The sequence below is a fragment of the Ascaphus truei genome, chromosome 4, assembly GCF_040206685.1.
Source record: "Ascaphus truei isolate aAscTru1 chromosome 4, aAscTru1.hap1, whole genome shotgun sequence".
NCBI lineage: Eukaryota > Metazoa > Chordata > Amphibia > Anura > Ascaphidae > Ascaphus > Ascaphus truei.
In genome coordinates this window covers 298268677-298285833 of record NC_134486.1, presented here as the reverse complement: position 1 = coordinate 298285833, position 17157 = coordinate 298268677, and the positions used below count along the sequence as shown (strand labels likewise).

The 17157-nt window shown below is 43.3% G+C and overlaps 1 protein-coding gene and 1 long non-coding RNA gene across 4 annotated transcripts in view; one reads left to right on the top strand and one right to left on the bottom strand.

The window, feature by feature from the left end:
• The window catches only part of CEP85L (centrosomal protein 85L), a 259428-nt gene that overhangs the window by 211399 nt on the left and 30872 nt on the right, over positions 1-17157 (top strand). For all 3 annotated transcript variants that reach the window (XM_075597741.1, XM_075597740.1, XM_075597739.1), the window contains exons 4-5: positions 2479-2603; positions 16190-16307. In XM_075597741.1, coding sequence (XP_075453856.1) covers positions 2479-2603; positions 16190-16307 — 243 coding nt within the window. The remainder of the gene's footprint in view (positions 1-2478; positions 2604-16189; positions 16308-17157) is intronic.
• LOC142493552 (uncharacterized) lies at positions 6434-9419 on the bottom strand. Its single transcript, XR_012801136.1, has 3 exons — positions 9223-9419; positions 8057-8171; positions 6434-7467 (listed from the first exon to the last, which is right to left on the bottom strand). It is a non-coding gene; the product is annotated as an uncharacterized LOC142493552 (long non-coding RNA).

The window sequence follows — 17157 nt, the reverse complement described above, 5'->3', positions numbered from 1 at the left end:
GTCTCTCTCTCTCTCTCTCTCTCTTTCCCTTCCGTCTCTCTCTCTCTCTCTCTCTCTCTCTCTCTCTTTCCCTTGCACTCTCACCCCCCTCCCTTGCACTCTCATCCCCCTCCCTTGCACTCTCACCCCCCTCCCCACATCTCTTACACACCTCCCTCTTTCCTTGGTGCGATACCTGCGGAGCTGCCGGGTCGTCGCCGCCCCTCACCCTGGCGGCAGCGGAATTCCAGTAGAAAATCACTGTGTTATACGGTGGATGCCACTAATGTATTTATTTATTTATTTATTTATAAAATATTTTACCAGGAAGTAATACATTGAGAGTTACCTCTCGTTTTCAAGTATGTCCTGGGCACAGAGTAAAACAAATAATACATGGTTACAAATACAGTTACATAAATGAACAAGGTATAGATTTATATACAAGACATTGCATGCACAGTTAAAGAAAATATATATTATGAGCTTATGAAACAGTTACAGACCAGATTAAAGTGTGAGACAGCCTTAGATTTGAAAGAACTTAAGCTGGTGGTGGATATGAGAGTCTCTGGTAGGTTGTTCCAGTTTTGGGGTGCACGGAAGGAGAAGGAGGAACGTCCGGATACTTTGTTGAGTCTTGGGACCATGAATAGTCTTTTGGAGTCTGATCTCAGGTGATAGGTACTGCATGTGGTAGGGGTGAGGAGCTTGTTCAGGTAGCTGGGTAGCTTGCCCAGAAAGTATTTGAGGGTGAGACAGGAATGTATATGGACAGTATGGTTCTGTCCTATGGATTGTTCTTAAATGTCTGTGCTGAGTAGGACTTGGATATGCAGAAGTGTTCCAGAATCCCCCTGGATACCGCTTCAGTGTAGTCTGTCTGTTCTGCACATGTGTGAGTGGGGGTAAAGTATGTAGGTTTTTACATTTACACCGTCCGTGATAAATGTACAGCCAATCCCCTAATTTCTGAACTTTGGGGTAAAATAGGTGAGACCCGCTTTGCAGCCACTATCTGAGTAATGAAGGTTGCTTTGCTTGTTACGTTGCAGGCAGTGCTGTTAGCGGAGGTTAATATACTGTATATGCATGAAACATTCTGAAGGCAACTTTTATTCAGTAATGTACATTGGAAACGCACAAAATAAATGAATAAAATAACTTCCCGTTCTCTTTACTATGTTACATTTGTAGTGTAATGCAATATACCACCTCTCTCCCTCCCTCCCCCCAATTTTCTTTCTGCACTCTTATATCCCCCAAAATGAAATAAAACGTGGATAAAAAAATTATTTGCATAAGTAAGTTGAAGGCCCATTCATGATTTACTCTGTGGTTACATGGAGATAAAGCCATACTGTTTTATCCACCCTTTAACAAGTACATCTTTTGGTTTGTTATTTAAATGTAGTCGAAGCTCAAATATATTTTAAAGCAGTGATCTCCCTCCCTGAGATCCCCCTCCTGTCTCTCTCCCTGTCTCTCCCCCCTCCTCCAATTGTACATTATTGGAATCAGGTGGTCCTCTGGAGCAGCACCATTTTAAGCTTTAGGGACACCCCAGTTTTCAAGATACTGGGGCAGTTACCGGCATTACTTCCTGGTTTTTAAAGGGTTTTTCAATAGCCATCCAATCGGAAACCACAACCGATGATGATGTGGCTTCATATTGGGAGATTTGGAGGCCATTTTGTTTCCCCTGGAGGGAGATTTAAACCAAGTAACTTCACAGGTCAGTCTGTCAGGAACCAGGAGGTCTCCAGAGCTGAAAACCGCGGGTGAGGAGAAGGATTGCAGCTTTAACTACTCCTCCCATTTCTATTTGAAAAAAAACAAAAACACATTTGTATACAAATACAGGGGATGTCCTTTAATGCTACAGGAATTTAGCTTATTTTGTTGCTAGTTAGACATCTCGATATGTTAAATACAATTATTTCCATAAAAAAATGCAGATTAAAGTTTTTTATTTATTTATTGTAGGAGTGCCTGTCTTTAAATAATAGATTACCCACATATCTTAGATTGTTGAAGAGAAAACAAAAAAAAGAGGTGAAATCGTGAATTGCATACAGTATCTTCCGAAGCCATCAAGGCATTCTTCAGCCCTTTGTCACATGCCAAGTTACACACAGGATGAGGTAGCAAGCGTTTGAGCACTTGTTGAAGACATACATTTCTCCTTTTTGCTATATTTTGTATAGTTGATGATCTTTTTGTCACTTTTTCACCCACCGTATCCTTGTTGTGTCACGGTTGTAAAAAGTAACACACAATCTTTACTCTAGGTACAGTATTTCTATGAGGCTACCAAAGACTTTATAACATCTTCCAAGTGTGTTACCTACCCCACTCCTATTATCCTCTATCCCTGGTTCTTCTTTGTTGGTGATTTGGTATTATAAATGATAGAGTTATAGGGACATGTTAAATGAACGTGTTGGCATGCAGCTAAACGCCTGTGACTGTTAACCGTATACATGTGTTGTTATGCAGGTTGGGGCAGGCTCCTCTCGACCAGGTTATTCTGCAGTCACCTTAAGTCAGGATGTCGGTAAATGGGAATCCCTGATGAAAATCAAAGAAGGCTTATTGCGGCAGAAAGAGATTGTTATTGACCGGTAAGTGTTTCCATTTGTTCTTTTATTTAAATCGCAGTGGATGTAAGGTTGGGGATGGCAGATACATGATTGTGTATTTTTGTATGCTGGAGTGTGCCACCCAATGTTACCTAGTAGCAGGGGTAACTGAAGTATAAAGATTACATACCCACTGACTGACAAGGTTGTCCTGCTCCCAACCTCAGTCCTTCTAGTATTCACATCCTTGTCATGGGGCAGGGAGTAGTCGTTGGGTTGGGTGCAAGCCTAAAATAAAAGCTCGACGATGAATAAAACGGCGCTAACTTCCTGTACGCTGTATTTTTGAGAAAAGATAATAAACGGTGGGTTATTTTATGAGCAAAAACGTTTTCCGAATACTTTTACCAACACGAGTTGGGTTTAGACAGCCTTGAAGACTCTGACTCTTTTATTGGGGAGTTTAGTGGTGCACAGGCACTCATTAAAATGGAAAGGTACGTCCCTTGACAGAAAGGCATTTCTAATAACAGATGACATTGGCTTTGAGCCCTGAAAGGTGGATGCTGAAAGCAAATCTCACACACTTGGCATCAAACAATAGAAAAGCCACAAACCACAAAGACATTTCAGCGGCATGCTTTGTATTTGTAGCATTGTGTGGGCTTGTCACATCTTTCAAACAGACACCGATAGTGCCTTTCACTTCTAATGTCTTGCTAGTGTCTCGCTAAATTCTGAAGCCTTTAACATTAAACCGTTTTTGTACCATGTTTATAGTTTATATTACATATTTATATTTTGGGCCAAACATGTAAAAATAGATTTACCAGCAACCAGGGGTTGAGAGCATCATGGTTGAGCCCTGCAGGACCCACGGGTGGGGGGTGTGGAGAAATTGTTGCTGTAATATGGTCTAGTAAAAGGTTGGACCACTAGCTATACCAAATTTTCTTAAACCATATTTAAAGATGAAGTGCCAGGTGAGAGAAAATTGAACCAAGTGTCGTAAGAAATCGATTCACTTCTTATATAATTATATAATCACATTTGGAGATGATATACAGGCATACCCCGCTTTAAGGACACTCACTTTAAGTACACTCGCGAGTAAGTACATGTCGCCCAATAGGCAAACGGCAGCTCACGCATGCGCCTGTCAGCACGTCCTGAACAGCAATACCTACCTGTTCCGAAGCTGTGCGCAAGCGGGGAGACTATAGAGCCTGTTACACATGACGATTGCAGTACAGTACATGCATTAATAAGTAAAAAAAAGGTACTGCTTCACTTTAAGTACATTTTCGCTTTACATACATGCTCCGGTCCCATTGCGTATGTTAATGCGGGGTATGACTGTATATTTTTTTTTTATATAAGTGGCTGATTATCAGGACAATACATATTTAAGGATGTTGCCGTGGTGATAATTAGGACTAAGCTAATTGGTTGGTATTTTCATCCATCTGGTGCTTCAGGGGTTAATGGTGCAACAATTTGGGTTTAGAATGCATTATATTGGGTTTATGACAGGTCCAGACTTGTCATGGATCTGTGCTGGATTTCAAAGGGAACTTAATTGCAGTTGGATTTTAAAGTACAAATAAGTATTTTATGGCCTGTTAACTCCTTAGCCAGGCCTAGTGTTAAAACAGATAGGATCTAGAGATAAGAACATATGCTTTGGCTGAGATGGGCCTATCCCATACCATCCAAAAGATATGGAATCATGAACTTGACAGCAATGCTGAAGTATACAATTGTGATATTTGCATTCGTGACAGAGAGACTAACGCAATGGGACCAGATATGGTAAGACTGGCAGGGACTGGGGGACAGATATTAATTTGTTGCTAAGGTCTAGTGGTAAGACGGTCATACTTCGTCTTGTTGTGTCCGCCATGAGCGCCTCAATGTATTGATGTGACTCACGTGTGTAAGTATTACAGAAGGAAAGTTATGAGTACGTTTATATACCGAGGGTAACGTTTTGTCGTTTTTGTAGGAGCTGATGTATGACCTGGGTGGGCTTATGTTGTTTCAATGGGGAAAAAATAGGATATACATTTTAGTACAGATTATGAAAGTCAGATTTCAACAGAGTTGTGATTGAACCAAACACGTGAGTCTCAGTTCTGCACCAGTGACCTCTCTGGGAGTAAAGTTAGGACATATGGTAATGTATAGGGTTTTATGTTTTATCCTGTTATTTTAAGAAACTTAAATTCTTGCAAACTAAAGTCTTGCATTACTGTAATTGTATGTGCTTGTAATCCTTTTTCTGTAATCTAAGCTGTGTGTGTGTGTGTGTGTGTGTGTGTGTGTATGTATATAAATAAATACATTTAAGTGATGCTTTGGGCTCTGAAGGAACGGATTGCACGCTTTGGAGAGAGTTCAGCTCAACTCTGTTATAGCGCGGTCCTCGGGGGCCACCCGATCCGACCGCTCTATAACTGGGGTCACGCTCATTTATTTTTTAAATGGCCGCCGCGCGCCCGATCGGCGGGAGGAGGTGGAGTGAGGCGCCGACAGCCCTACATGTCCCCTAGCAGCCACTGTAGTTGTCACAGCATTCCCCGCACTCCCCTCAGCAGCTCCTCGCCATCCAACCACGGATCCCCGCATCTATCCTCCAGCCTCACACCGATGTCCCCCCCCCAGCCTCGCACTGATCCCCGCACCGCCCCCCCCCCAGCCTTGCGCCAATCCCCGCACCGCCCCCCTCGCCAGCCTCGCACCGATCCACGCACCGCCCCCCCCAGCCTCGCGCCGATCCCCCAGCCTTGCACCGTTCCTCCCCTCCCCCCCCCAGCAGCCCCACGATGCCCCCAAAGGTGGACTGTGACATCAAAGGTAGGGGGGCTGTGTGTGTGGTGTGAGTGTGTGCAGTGTGTGCAGTGTGTGTGTGTGTGTGTGTGTGTGTGTGTGTGTGTGTGCGTGCGTGCGTGCGTGCGTGCGTGCGTGCGTGCGTGCGTGCGTGCGTGCGTGTGTGTGTGTGCAGTGAGTGCGTGCAGTGTGCAAAAAAAATATTAAATTTTTTTTCATTCGGGGTCCATGCTCAAACCGCATTATAGCGGATCGCGCTATAACGGGGTTGAGCTGTATTAACATTAATTGCAAAGTGCATAGTTTTTCTATCATAAACAGACCCTGTCATATTTATTAATTACATATTTTTGCATCTCTTGGGTGGTGTCAGTGTATAGATATGATTGCAATTAAGTAAGGCGCTAATATTAACTAATCGAAAGTACCTTGCACAGGAGAAAGATGCGTTGGCTAGCGTAACTGCAAAATATGGGAAAGAAGATCCCAATGCACCGCGGTGATCTAGTTTTATGTGGTTGATAGAGGCATGACTTGTATAAAGCCTAAATAAATGGTGAAACCGTCACTGTATTGAAATGTCCCAGGAAAAACAATCCACTGCACAATGAATAAGTTGTGCTAGTGTATCTAGCCCCTGACTATGTGAACCATATCGCAGGTAGGGGAAAAAGAGGATCCGCAGAAGGGAAGGAAACAAACTGAGAGCAGGAGATCACCGCTGTAAACCCGCGGTGCCGGTGGATCCATGCCGCGCCCCGAATTGCCCCAAATGTATCCTGCTGTCACAAGGCTACGATAAAGCGGAAAAGCAGATAAACGCACACTAGCGTTCCTCCAAGGGTTCTTCAGCAGCGTGTGTTCCGCGTTGCCATGCAGTCCTGTGTGATCCCGGTCAAAGCGTGTTCCAGCCGTGAGGGGATAAACAATGTAAAGCGAAAAGCGAAAAGCAGGGGAAGCACCTCAGAAAAACTGATACAAATGCTGGACAGAAAGCAGTGTAGCAATAAAAAAAAAAACTTTTATTCAAAAATCAAACCGTTTCAGCAGTCATCTCTAACGCATTTCGTACGACGGCGGTGCTTTATCAAAGAGTGATACACACAAACCTTTGTGTGTTAAGTGCATAGTTTTTCTATCATAAACAAGGACCCGAGACCCTGGTAGATTTATTAATTACATATTTTTGCATCTCTTAGGTGGTGGCAGCATATAGATATGAATACAATTCAGTAAGGGGCTAATATCAATTCATTGAAAGTACCTTGCGCAGGAGAAAGGTGCGTTAGCTAGAGTAGCCATCTGTATTAACCCTAGTTGCATATCTAAGTCACGTGCCCACTTGTGTGCTGTTCGTGACAAATGGTATATGGGGACGGATTTAGGGGAGATAGTGTCCATTTGAAGGACCTTTGCAGAGGTGAAAAGTGGGACAGCTTGCGAGCTGTGTATTAACCCGTGTCCCGTATGCAGGTCAGGTGCTCACAGGTGTGCCAAACGTGACAGATGGTCGGTATGTGTGGATTAGAGACTGCTTGAAGGCACCCCTGATATACACAAGGAGCTATGTATGCAATCACAGCAGCGCAGACACTTTGTGTACAGTATATTGAAGAAAGTACAGTATTCAGGTCATGGGCTCCTCAGTGTTTATTTGTAGAAACGTTGCACACTGTTGTGTATTCTGCCAAATACCTAGGCACGCCACGAATCCTGCCAAATACCTCTTGTAAATAACGCCACTCTCTGGAGAGATCCCGCCCTTGAGCTGATCACAGAGCAGGCTGTACTGTAACTGCTTTGTAAGGCTAGGTAACAATGCAGGCCCAGAGAGATGACGTTTACTTTCAGGAAGCAGCTGCAGCTTAATACATCTCACCTGTCTGTCCATTAAGAACATTTCTAACCTATGCTTGCACACGTATGTTTCATGATAGGATGCAGACATTGTATCAACAGTCCCATATTTCTTCCAAAAACATACATTCTACTATCCGAAAGAGATGGTTGTTTTTTTGTATCGAGCTGATGCGGTTTGCCAGGGATTGGCTGATGTTTTTGGCAAAGTTCGACGTCGCTGCGAAAAAAAAACGTAACATTTTCACACGTGCTGATGTGTTCAAAATCACTGGATTGGCCAAACAATTGTGCAAAATGAATCAAAAATAAAAATTGCAGGGCAACGTTTTGGGCTCTCAAAAACACCATTCGTAAGGTAAAATTGGACAGTTGACCTGAATTCTTGACCCTTAAAACGCTTTCAAAATATTTGCTACGGTAATCACATTTTTTTAAATCATTGTAAAAAAATGAAGCAACTTTTGAAACATTCACCCTCTAGATGAATTGTTACAAGACTATTAACTAGCAGACAGCCATTTGCCAACTATAGTGTAATTTGGACTGCATGCTACGTACTTGTAATAAATATTCTCCATATTTTGTCTTGTTTGCCCCCTACATGAATAAACCTGTTATTATATGCAATGAAGCAGCATGTTTCAAATATCATGAAACTGCATTTCGTGGTGACTTGTAATTCGCCACGGTTACCCTAAAAGCCCATTAAATTAACTCCTTACCTTATGCCCTTACCCTAAAAGACCCTACCCTAACCTCTAAAACCCTTTCATTAACCCCCTACCCTAACCAGTAATAAAACTTACCTTGGCAGCGGCTGGCGGTGGGGATTTCAGCGGAGGGTCCATCTGTGCTGAAGCGGCGATGGAAATGCTCTATACTAGCGGTATCCAACCGTTTGCTTTGAGGACCAGCAAAAATCTAAATATAGTTGAAGGACCGGTTAATACTAGGGCTGACATTTTAAACACGCTATATATAAATAAAAATATTACAATCCAATAAATAAATTTTATATTCGCTGAATCCCCCTCCCTCTCGCTCAGCTGCCCCCCTCGCTCAGCTGCCCCCCTCCCTCTCGCTCAACTGCCCCCCCTCCCTCAAGCTCAGCTGCCCCCCCTCCCTCTCGCTCAACTGCCCCCCCTCCCTCTCGCTCAACTGCCCCCCCTCCCTCTCGCTCAACTGCCCCCCTCCCTCTTGCTCAACTGCCCCCCCATCCCTCTTGCTCAACTGCCCCCCCTTCCTCTCGCTCAACTGTCCCACCTCCCTCTCGCTGAACTGCCCACCTCCCTCTCGCTCAACTGCCCCCCCTCCCTCAAGCTCAGCTGCCCCCCCTCCCTCTCGCTCAACTGCCCCCCCTCCCTCTCGCTCAATTGCCCCCCCTCCCTCTCGCTCAACTGCCCCCCTCCCTCTCGCTCAACTGCCCCCCCATCCCTCTTGCTCAACTGCCCCCCCCTTCCTCTCGCTCAACTGCCCCCCCTCCCTCTCGCTCAACTGCCCCCCCATCCCTCTTGCTCAACTGCCCCCCCCTTCCTCTCGCTCAACTGCCCCCCCCCCTTCCTCTCGCTCAACTGCCCCCCTCCCTCTCGCTCAACTGCCCCCCCATCCCTCTCGCTCAACTGCCCCCCCTTCCTCTCGCTCAACTGTCCCCCCCTTCCTCTAGCTCAACTGCCGCCCCCTCCCTCTCGCTCAACTGCCCCCCCCTCCCTCCCTCTCACTCAACTGCCCCCCCCTCCCTCCCTCTCGCTCAACTGCCCCCTCCGTCACACACACATTGACCTGGGAGGGGAGTGCGGCCAGGGTCCTCTGCGGACCGGTTAAAATTCTGTGGCGGACCGACGCCGGTCCATGGACCAACCACTGGAGACCCCTGCACTATAATACCGCTGGTAATTAAACAATATATAAAGCGAACATGTACAAAATAAAGCATGCAGCCAGTATTTAGAGGTACTTTATTATTTTATCTTACCAGAAACGGCTCTGCAAATACTTCTGCGATCCTTTAGTTTGGACGTTAGGGTATATTGCTGCCAAACAAACTTTTGCTTTTCGAACCCGTTATCGGGCAGAGATTGTGTTTACCGCAGGTCACGATGGGGGAGATTGGTCATGTTTTCTTTATTAAGCACCACCCCGTCATACTCAATGGTTAAGATGTGGATTACAAGCACACAACAGCTGTGAAGCAGAACAAATGTAGAACTATATTTGTGTCTACCCACATTAGCAAAGAAAGGCAGTTGTTATAAAACATTCCTTTGTTGGTTGCCCCAGTTTAACAGGATTATAGGTAACAAAGTGCACATTGCTCCCTGGCTTGTTTATTTGTTATCCCTACTTGATTGCTATTTATGGCCTTGCATGGTACTGCTTCTCTTCAGCATTGCACTTCAAAGTGAAATGTGTACATGGAAAAACTATTAGGTAACACCCAAGGTTTGTGACCACATACAATAGGATTGCACTGGGAACCACTGACTGTTAATGGTGCGTTCACTCTTACTTGTGATATAGCCGATGTACTAAAGAACGCGGACTCCCATATAGTAGTTCAGATGGCACAGTTTTTAGGAATGTCACTAAAGCTTCCCCCATTTAAAGATCTGGAAGATGAAGCCGGACTGTGAAATCTTGCTTATTGGCAGGGTAGGCTCACTCCTTTTTATCGACTTTAATAAGGTCGACATACTTTATCATTTATTTATTTACAGAATGTTTTACCAGGAAGGAATACAGTACATTGAGTTACCTCTCGTTTTCAAGTATGTCTCCTGGGCACAGAGTTATCATTACAATGCCATGTTAATAATCGGCTTGCAATTTGATACCGGTATGAAGATTCATTTTCTGGGGCGTCTGTAGAAATGTAACGGCCCACGGTCTTATTACACAAAAGGTGCTACGCAAAGGTGTATATCTTGAATATACTGCAAAACCGGGGAGGAGAATCCCTCCAATGCACCCCTTATGTGTGCAAACATAAATTAAACTGGCTGATACAGGGTGGTCTATAGACATGTATCCTTTGTGGATGTAATTAGTGAAGAAACTTAAAACATAACGTTAATTCTTCAGCACAGGTGGCTCAATCAATGGCTCCGTCATTTTTTATTGAGCCACCTGTGCTGAAGCAGGGTTTTTCTTAAAACCTGACCTGTTGGTGGCCCTTGAGGACTGGAGTTGGCCACCCGTGATATACACAGTCAAATAGGAACATACGCTACAGATGTAGCATATTTCTTCATGTTGTCGCACTACATCTGAAGAAAAGCTGTGGCAGTGAAATTACAATGCTGCAGACCAAACAATATGTGTATTTTAATAAATCCGTTCTGTACTATGAGAAAAGACTTGTAGCATTAAAAAAAAATCAACTCTAAATGACATTTTTAATATATTATAATGCAACAAGCATTTTTCGTTTCTATAGCAACCTTATTCAGTCATACCCCTTCCTCTCTTGTGACTGGCTCTGGTACACCGCTTTTTGAGCCCTGCCCTCTCTCTAGTAGTGCACCAATTGTATCTAGTGACTGCCTGGTCACATGATCTTCCTCACAGAACTCTGCATCTTTGGTCCTCTTCTGCTGCACCGACAGCCATTTATATAGTTACATAGTAGATGAGATTGAAAAAAGACGTAGTTCCATCAAGTTCAACCTATGCTAAATTTAGACAACAGATACTTTATCCTATATCTATACTTACTTATTGATCCAGAGGAAGGCAAACAAAAAACCCCATTAAGGGGAAAAATGAATTCCTTCCTGACTCCAAGAATTGGCAATCAGATTAATCCCTGGATCAACATCCTTCCCATGTATACTTATTTGGTATATCCCTGTATACCTTTCCCATCTAAAAAGATGTCCAACCTTTTTTTGAACAAATCTATTGTTTCTGCCATCACAGTCTCCATGGGTAATGAATTCCACATTTTAACTGCCCTTACTGTAAAGAACCCTTTCCTTTGTTGCTGGTGAAATTTCCTTTCCTCTAACCTTAAGGGATGGCCCCGAGTCCTTTGTACTGCCCGTGGGATGAATAGTTCTTTTGAAAGCTCCTTGTATTGTCCCTGAATATATTTGTATATAGTTATCATATCCCCTCTTAGACGCCTCTTTTCTAATGTAAATAAATCTAATTTAGCTAGCCTCTCCTCATAAGTTAGATTGTCCATCCCCTTTATTAATTTGGTGGCTCTTCTCTGCACTCTCTCTAGTTCCATAATGTCTTTTCTTAGGATTGGTGCCCAAAATTGTACTCCATATTCAAGGTGTGGTCTTATTAGTGCTTTGTAAAAGGGCATACTTATGTTTACTTCCCTTCCATCCATTGCCCGTTTGATGCAAGATAAGATCTTGTTTGCCTTTGCAGCTACTGCATGACATTGGGCACTATTGCTAAGCCTGCAGTCTACAAGCACTCCTTAATCCTTCTCCATCAAGGATTCCCCCAATATATCTCCATTTAATTTGTAAGTCGCCTTTTTATTCTTGCATCCCAAATGCATAACCTTACATTTATCTGTATTAAACCTCATCTGCCATTTACCTGCCCACGTTTCCAGTCTCTCCAAGTCCTTCTGAAGAGAAATTACATCCTACTCTGATTCTATTACCTTACACAATTTAGTATCATCAGCAAAGATGGAGACTTTGCTCTCGATCCCAACCTCAAGGTCATTAATAAACAAATTAAAAAGCAGGGGTCCCAGTACCGATCCCTGAGGTACTCCACTCACGACTTTAGCCAACCTGAAAAAGTTCCATTTATGACAACCCTCTGTTGTCTGTCCTTTAACCAGTTTTCAATCCAGGTGCATATATTATTACTGAGTCCAATTTTCTTTATTTTGTACACCAACCTCTTGTGTGAAACCGTATCAAAAGCCTTTGCAAAATCTAAGTAGACCACATCAACTGCATTACCCTGGTCTAAATTCCTACTTACCTCCTCAAAGAAACAAATAAGGTTAGTTTGGCAAGATCTATCCTTCATAAATCCATGCTGACTATTACTAATAATTTTGTTTTCCATTAGGTATTCCTGAATATTATCCCGTATTAAACCTTCAAGTAGTTTCCCTACTTTTGAAGTCAGGCTTACAGGTCTGTAATTTCCCGGTTGTGATCTTGCTCCCTTTTTAAATATAGGCACCACATCTGCTTTACGCTAATCTTGTGGTACTGAGCCTGTGGAAATGGAGTCCTTGAATATTAAATATAATGGTTTTGCTATTACTGAGCTTAACTCCTTGAGAACTCTTGGTTGTATGCCATCGGGGCCAGGTGCTTTTTACTTTAATTTTTTCAAGTCGCTTATGAACTTCTTCCTCAGTTAACCAATTGTTCATTAATATGGAGGTTGTGGCTTCCTTCTGCGGCACTGCTATTGAACTTGATTCTTCCCTGGTAAACACAGAGGCAAAGAATTTGTTTAATAGTTTTTCCCTTATCTCCAATAATCTGCCTACCCATCTCACACTGAAAGGGTCCTATATTTTCTTTTCTCATTTTTTTGTTATTAAGGTACTTAAAGAACTTTTTAGGGTTGACTTTACTTTCTATTGCAATCCGTTTTTCATTATCCATTTTTGCTAATTTGATTGCCCTTTTGCAATTTTTGTTACATTCCTTATAATTCTGATACGATGTCTCTGTCCCTTGTGACTTAAAGAATCTAAACGCCTTCCTCTTCTTGTCCATTTCCTCCCCTACCTGTTTATTTAGCTTTTATACTTATTACCCATGGGGTATACACTGATAAGTGTGCTTTTCTAACAATGTTTTAAAGACTGCCCATATATATTCTACATTTTTCCCTGCAAAAACATCATCCCATTGTATTACATTGTATTTAGTGAACTCCCGAGCCGAATATTCATTGATCAATCGGCAACCTAGTTAATTACTTATCATTCTGTGGATTGTATCGATGCACATATTGAAGGGAAAATAAATCATAAAAAAAAAAAGAAAAACCGGCAGCTTGGACTGCTGCTTTAAGGGGCTATAGCTGGGCCGGGTATAGCTGCAGCTCTGGAAACAGAGTTAAGCTGCAACTGGAGGTTGCAAAAAAAGATACAGCCATTTAGTTCAACCGTTGTTAAATTCTATTTGGGTGAGATCCATTATTGATTCAGAAGAAAACAAAGAATACAGACGGTGTAACATTTGCCAGTTATGTCTAATAAGGGAAGAAATAAATCCTTCCTGACTTCAGTTATGGCAATCGGATTCATTTTATCAAGCCACATTTGCACTTCTTCCTGTGTTAGCCACAAGTTTGTTAGTAGCTCATCATTGGTATATATAGAGACAAATAATTAGTGTAATAAATCTGCTCTCTCCTTACCACCAATCAGGGCTGCAGAGAGGGGGCAGAGCAGCGACTGCTGTCCCGTGGGCTGGTAAGTCAAAGGCCCCAGGACCCCATACCGGTCGGCCAAACGGTTAACACTAGTTAATTTACCGTCACAGCAGCCATATCGGTTCTGGGAAGGGGCGTAGGTTTGAATGAAACCAGAGAGTTCTTTATATACAGTATGCAGCTGTTTAAACCCGCACAGGTCCCCTCATCTGGAGCCCTTTTAAACACGAGACCATTAATTTGGTCTTTCAAGAATGCTCTTCTTGGACATTTTTGGGTTGCACCCGAGAATTTGGGACCGAAACGATTAACCAAGTGTTACAGCAGGTGTCAGATGAAGCTAGTGCTTCTCCAGGTCACCAATTTTTCACCAGGTCTTGGGTTTTTGTAAACCATACGATGAAGTTTAACCTTTGTAATGCCACTTCTCTGGCAGCACCGGGGCCAGGGCCACCGGATCTCCGACAATTCCGGGCCAGGTCCCATATGCCTGAAACAGAAGTGAAAGGTGCTCCAGTTCAGTTTTGATTAGCTAGACTCTCTGAATGAACGTTCAGTTTCATCACCCCCTAGAACAGGGGTGCGCAAACTTTTCCCCCTGCATGCTGTCCCCACCTTCTCCTGTCCCCTCCCCCCCATACCTTGGCTCCGGCGTTAAGTGACGCTGCGGGGTCATAGCAACACAACCCCGCGCCATCATTTGGCGTCGACATGACGACGCATCGCTGGAAGCCAAGGTAAGGGAATTTACAGAGGCCTCGTGCGGTCCCTCTGCATTTAATTTAAATTCCTTGGGAGAGAGCTCGGGACCTCTGTAACCACCACATCCCCCAGTTCTGCGCACCCCTGCCCGAGAAAACCAGTGGGTACTTCGCTGAACCAGATACGTTATTAGGGGCATTGTATAACACTTTGTGCTTTGCTATAAGAATGCTATTGGTTTCCCTTGGTAGTGACCAGTTTCTCATACAAGGTGGACATTTTCCTATGTACAACACTAGGTGGAAGCACCTCTCCATGATACGGTCTTCTGATCTGTAGGAAACCCAGGTTGCAATCTTTTTCTCTCCAGCATTTAGAGTGTGGGGTGCGGTAAATGATTATACTGTACTAGATTAACGGTGGAGACACATTTGAATATGTGCTGCAGGTTAGTTTCACCTTGAGGTCGCGTGCCAGAGGAGTTTGTTAGCCATTGTAGAGGGATTGGTTTCTAGTGGGAACTTTTGCTCCTATATTGTTTTTGCTGCGCTAAACAGGACACCCTCCAACTGTACCTATTTAGCAGGTACACTGTATGTGTTTGGGGTACTGTAAGAGCAGTTGTACCTATTACACCAAATTTTATTTCTGTGATGAGCTGCATAGGTTAGGAGTCTTCCATTAGGAATTGCTTGGAAATACCTCCATCCAGGACGTGTGGTCACCTAATACTATGTGCAAAATGTTGGAGAGTTCTTCTGACAGCCCGAGTGCCGGCTCAGATTCTCAGCCACAGGTTCCCCACCGATGGACAAGATGATATGGATTTAATTGCCTACGTGTGCACTGCACAATCCTTGCAAAACTGTGTGAAAAGGAATGGAGCAGATGAAATAATACTTGTTTTATTTTACCTAATTAATTTACCAGGAGCGATTGGGATGTACATATTTACATATTTGTATCAAAGTAGCATGGCACCCAACGACAGTGGAAGAAAGTGCTTTTGAAAGCATTGCTTGTGGTGTCACATTTGCATACAAATATAGCTAGCATTGATAAATGTAGCAGGGGTGTGGCAACCATACAATCAAAAAGTGTGTCGCTGTGTGTGTACGCGTTTCTGATATACTGTGACACAGAGTCTCCGACAGGTGGTGAGGGTGGTTAAGCCGGAATGCCCCATAACCCCATACCTCTTAAAACACTGGCTCCTAAAAACTCTGGCTGGCTCCCAAGTATTTTATATTTTTGTCCACCTCCCTCTGACTAGAAAATATTTTTTCTCTCTGTCTCTTCTGCTTCGTGTTCATGTGATAGTTACTTGGAGCAAAATAATATTATTTGGCGTTCTTCTTCTACAAAAACGTACAGAAACGTGTAAATAAAAGCAATGTACGTTGCCACAACTAAACAAACTGTCTATATAAGCCTGTATTACACACAGTTGTTCTTAAACCAAATAGTCCACAGACCTATTATGTAGTTTATGGTCTTTCGTCTTTATTTTTTTCTTGTATGTTCATTTAGATATACCTGTTATTGAAGATACACAGTGGAGGAGGTTTTGCATGGATCAAAAGAAAAAGTAGTTCTTGTTTTAATAAAACCTAAATACGCATAGGCAGCAGCATCGTTTTAAATCCTTTTTTATATATATTTAATAAAATGGTGTTTTATAAGGGTACAACATTCTTTTCAAACTTGTATGTCCCTTTTGGGGTTTAAGTACTTCATGCGTTTGGTGTCACGCAGCCCTCGCTTTTTGTCAGGTGTCAGAGATGAGATATATTGTGTTCTGTGTTGTGGAAAAATGAAGATGTCTCGTGTCATAAAACCTCGTTTCCGCCACACTTTTGCAGACAGAAGCAGCATATCTGCCAGCTGCAGCATGCCATCAGGGACAATGAGCTGCGGACTCACCAGGCCAAGGCGGCTCATGTCGTGAATGGAGACGATTGCTACACGCATGATCTCAAGGTAACATGATCTCACTGGGGGGCTCTGAGACGACCTTTCTTTTGATGTGGTTGTGCCTATGGAATAATGGGCTCCTTGTCTGTGATAAACAACCAGCGTCCTGGATCAAAAAGTTCAAATATATGAAGTCTACTTGACGGTAATAGAATCTGTGGCTCCTCGTGGCACCTGCTCACGTATGGTTGTAACGCAATTCATTGAGCAGTTGTGTGAGAACTGCGTAGTTTTAATGGCTGTCATATGTTCCGGAAAATATTACCAAGTAATAAAGCTAGATGTGAAGATGAAGTATTACCTCTACTGCCACGGTTGTAAATCAACATACTGCCACAGGAGGTTAAAAGAAGTATGACTACACCATTATAACATGGCCATATTTGTGTAAAGGTTGCTACTCCATAAATGGCTTGGTAAGGTGTATTTTGATGTTGTAAGGTAACTTATGGAGTAATACCGTTTACTAAATATGGCCCCTCTGCCTTTAATGATGCGGTTCCTCTTACACTGGCGACACACTTTATTCGAGCTCGGCTAGTCCCACGAATTCGGGTATACCCGGGTGTATTGAGGTTTGTGACTGTTTTCTGCCCGAGTGCATTGAGGTATTTTCCAGGCAGGGATTGAAGCATTTTATTCCCGCTGGCTGCAATACTGCACAGTATATATATATATACTGCATTACAATTCATGAATTTATGCCATCTGGTAGACACGCGAAGCATTGCAGCCTATTAAATCCTAATCATTATCATTTAACAGATCAGCCGCCCGTCAGCCAGGCATGAACCCAGGCTGGGAAGGCAAACGCAATGGGGCTTGTCAGAGGTGAGGAGCGGTGCATTCCAGGTAT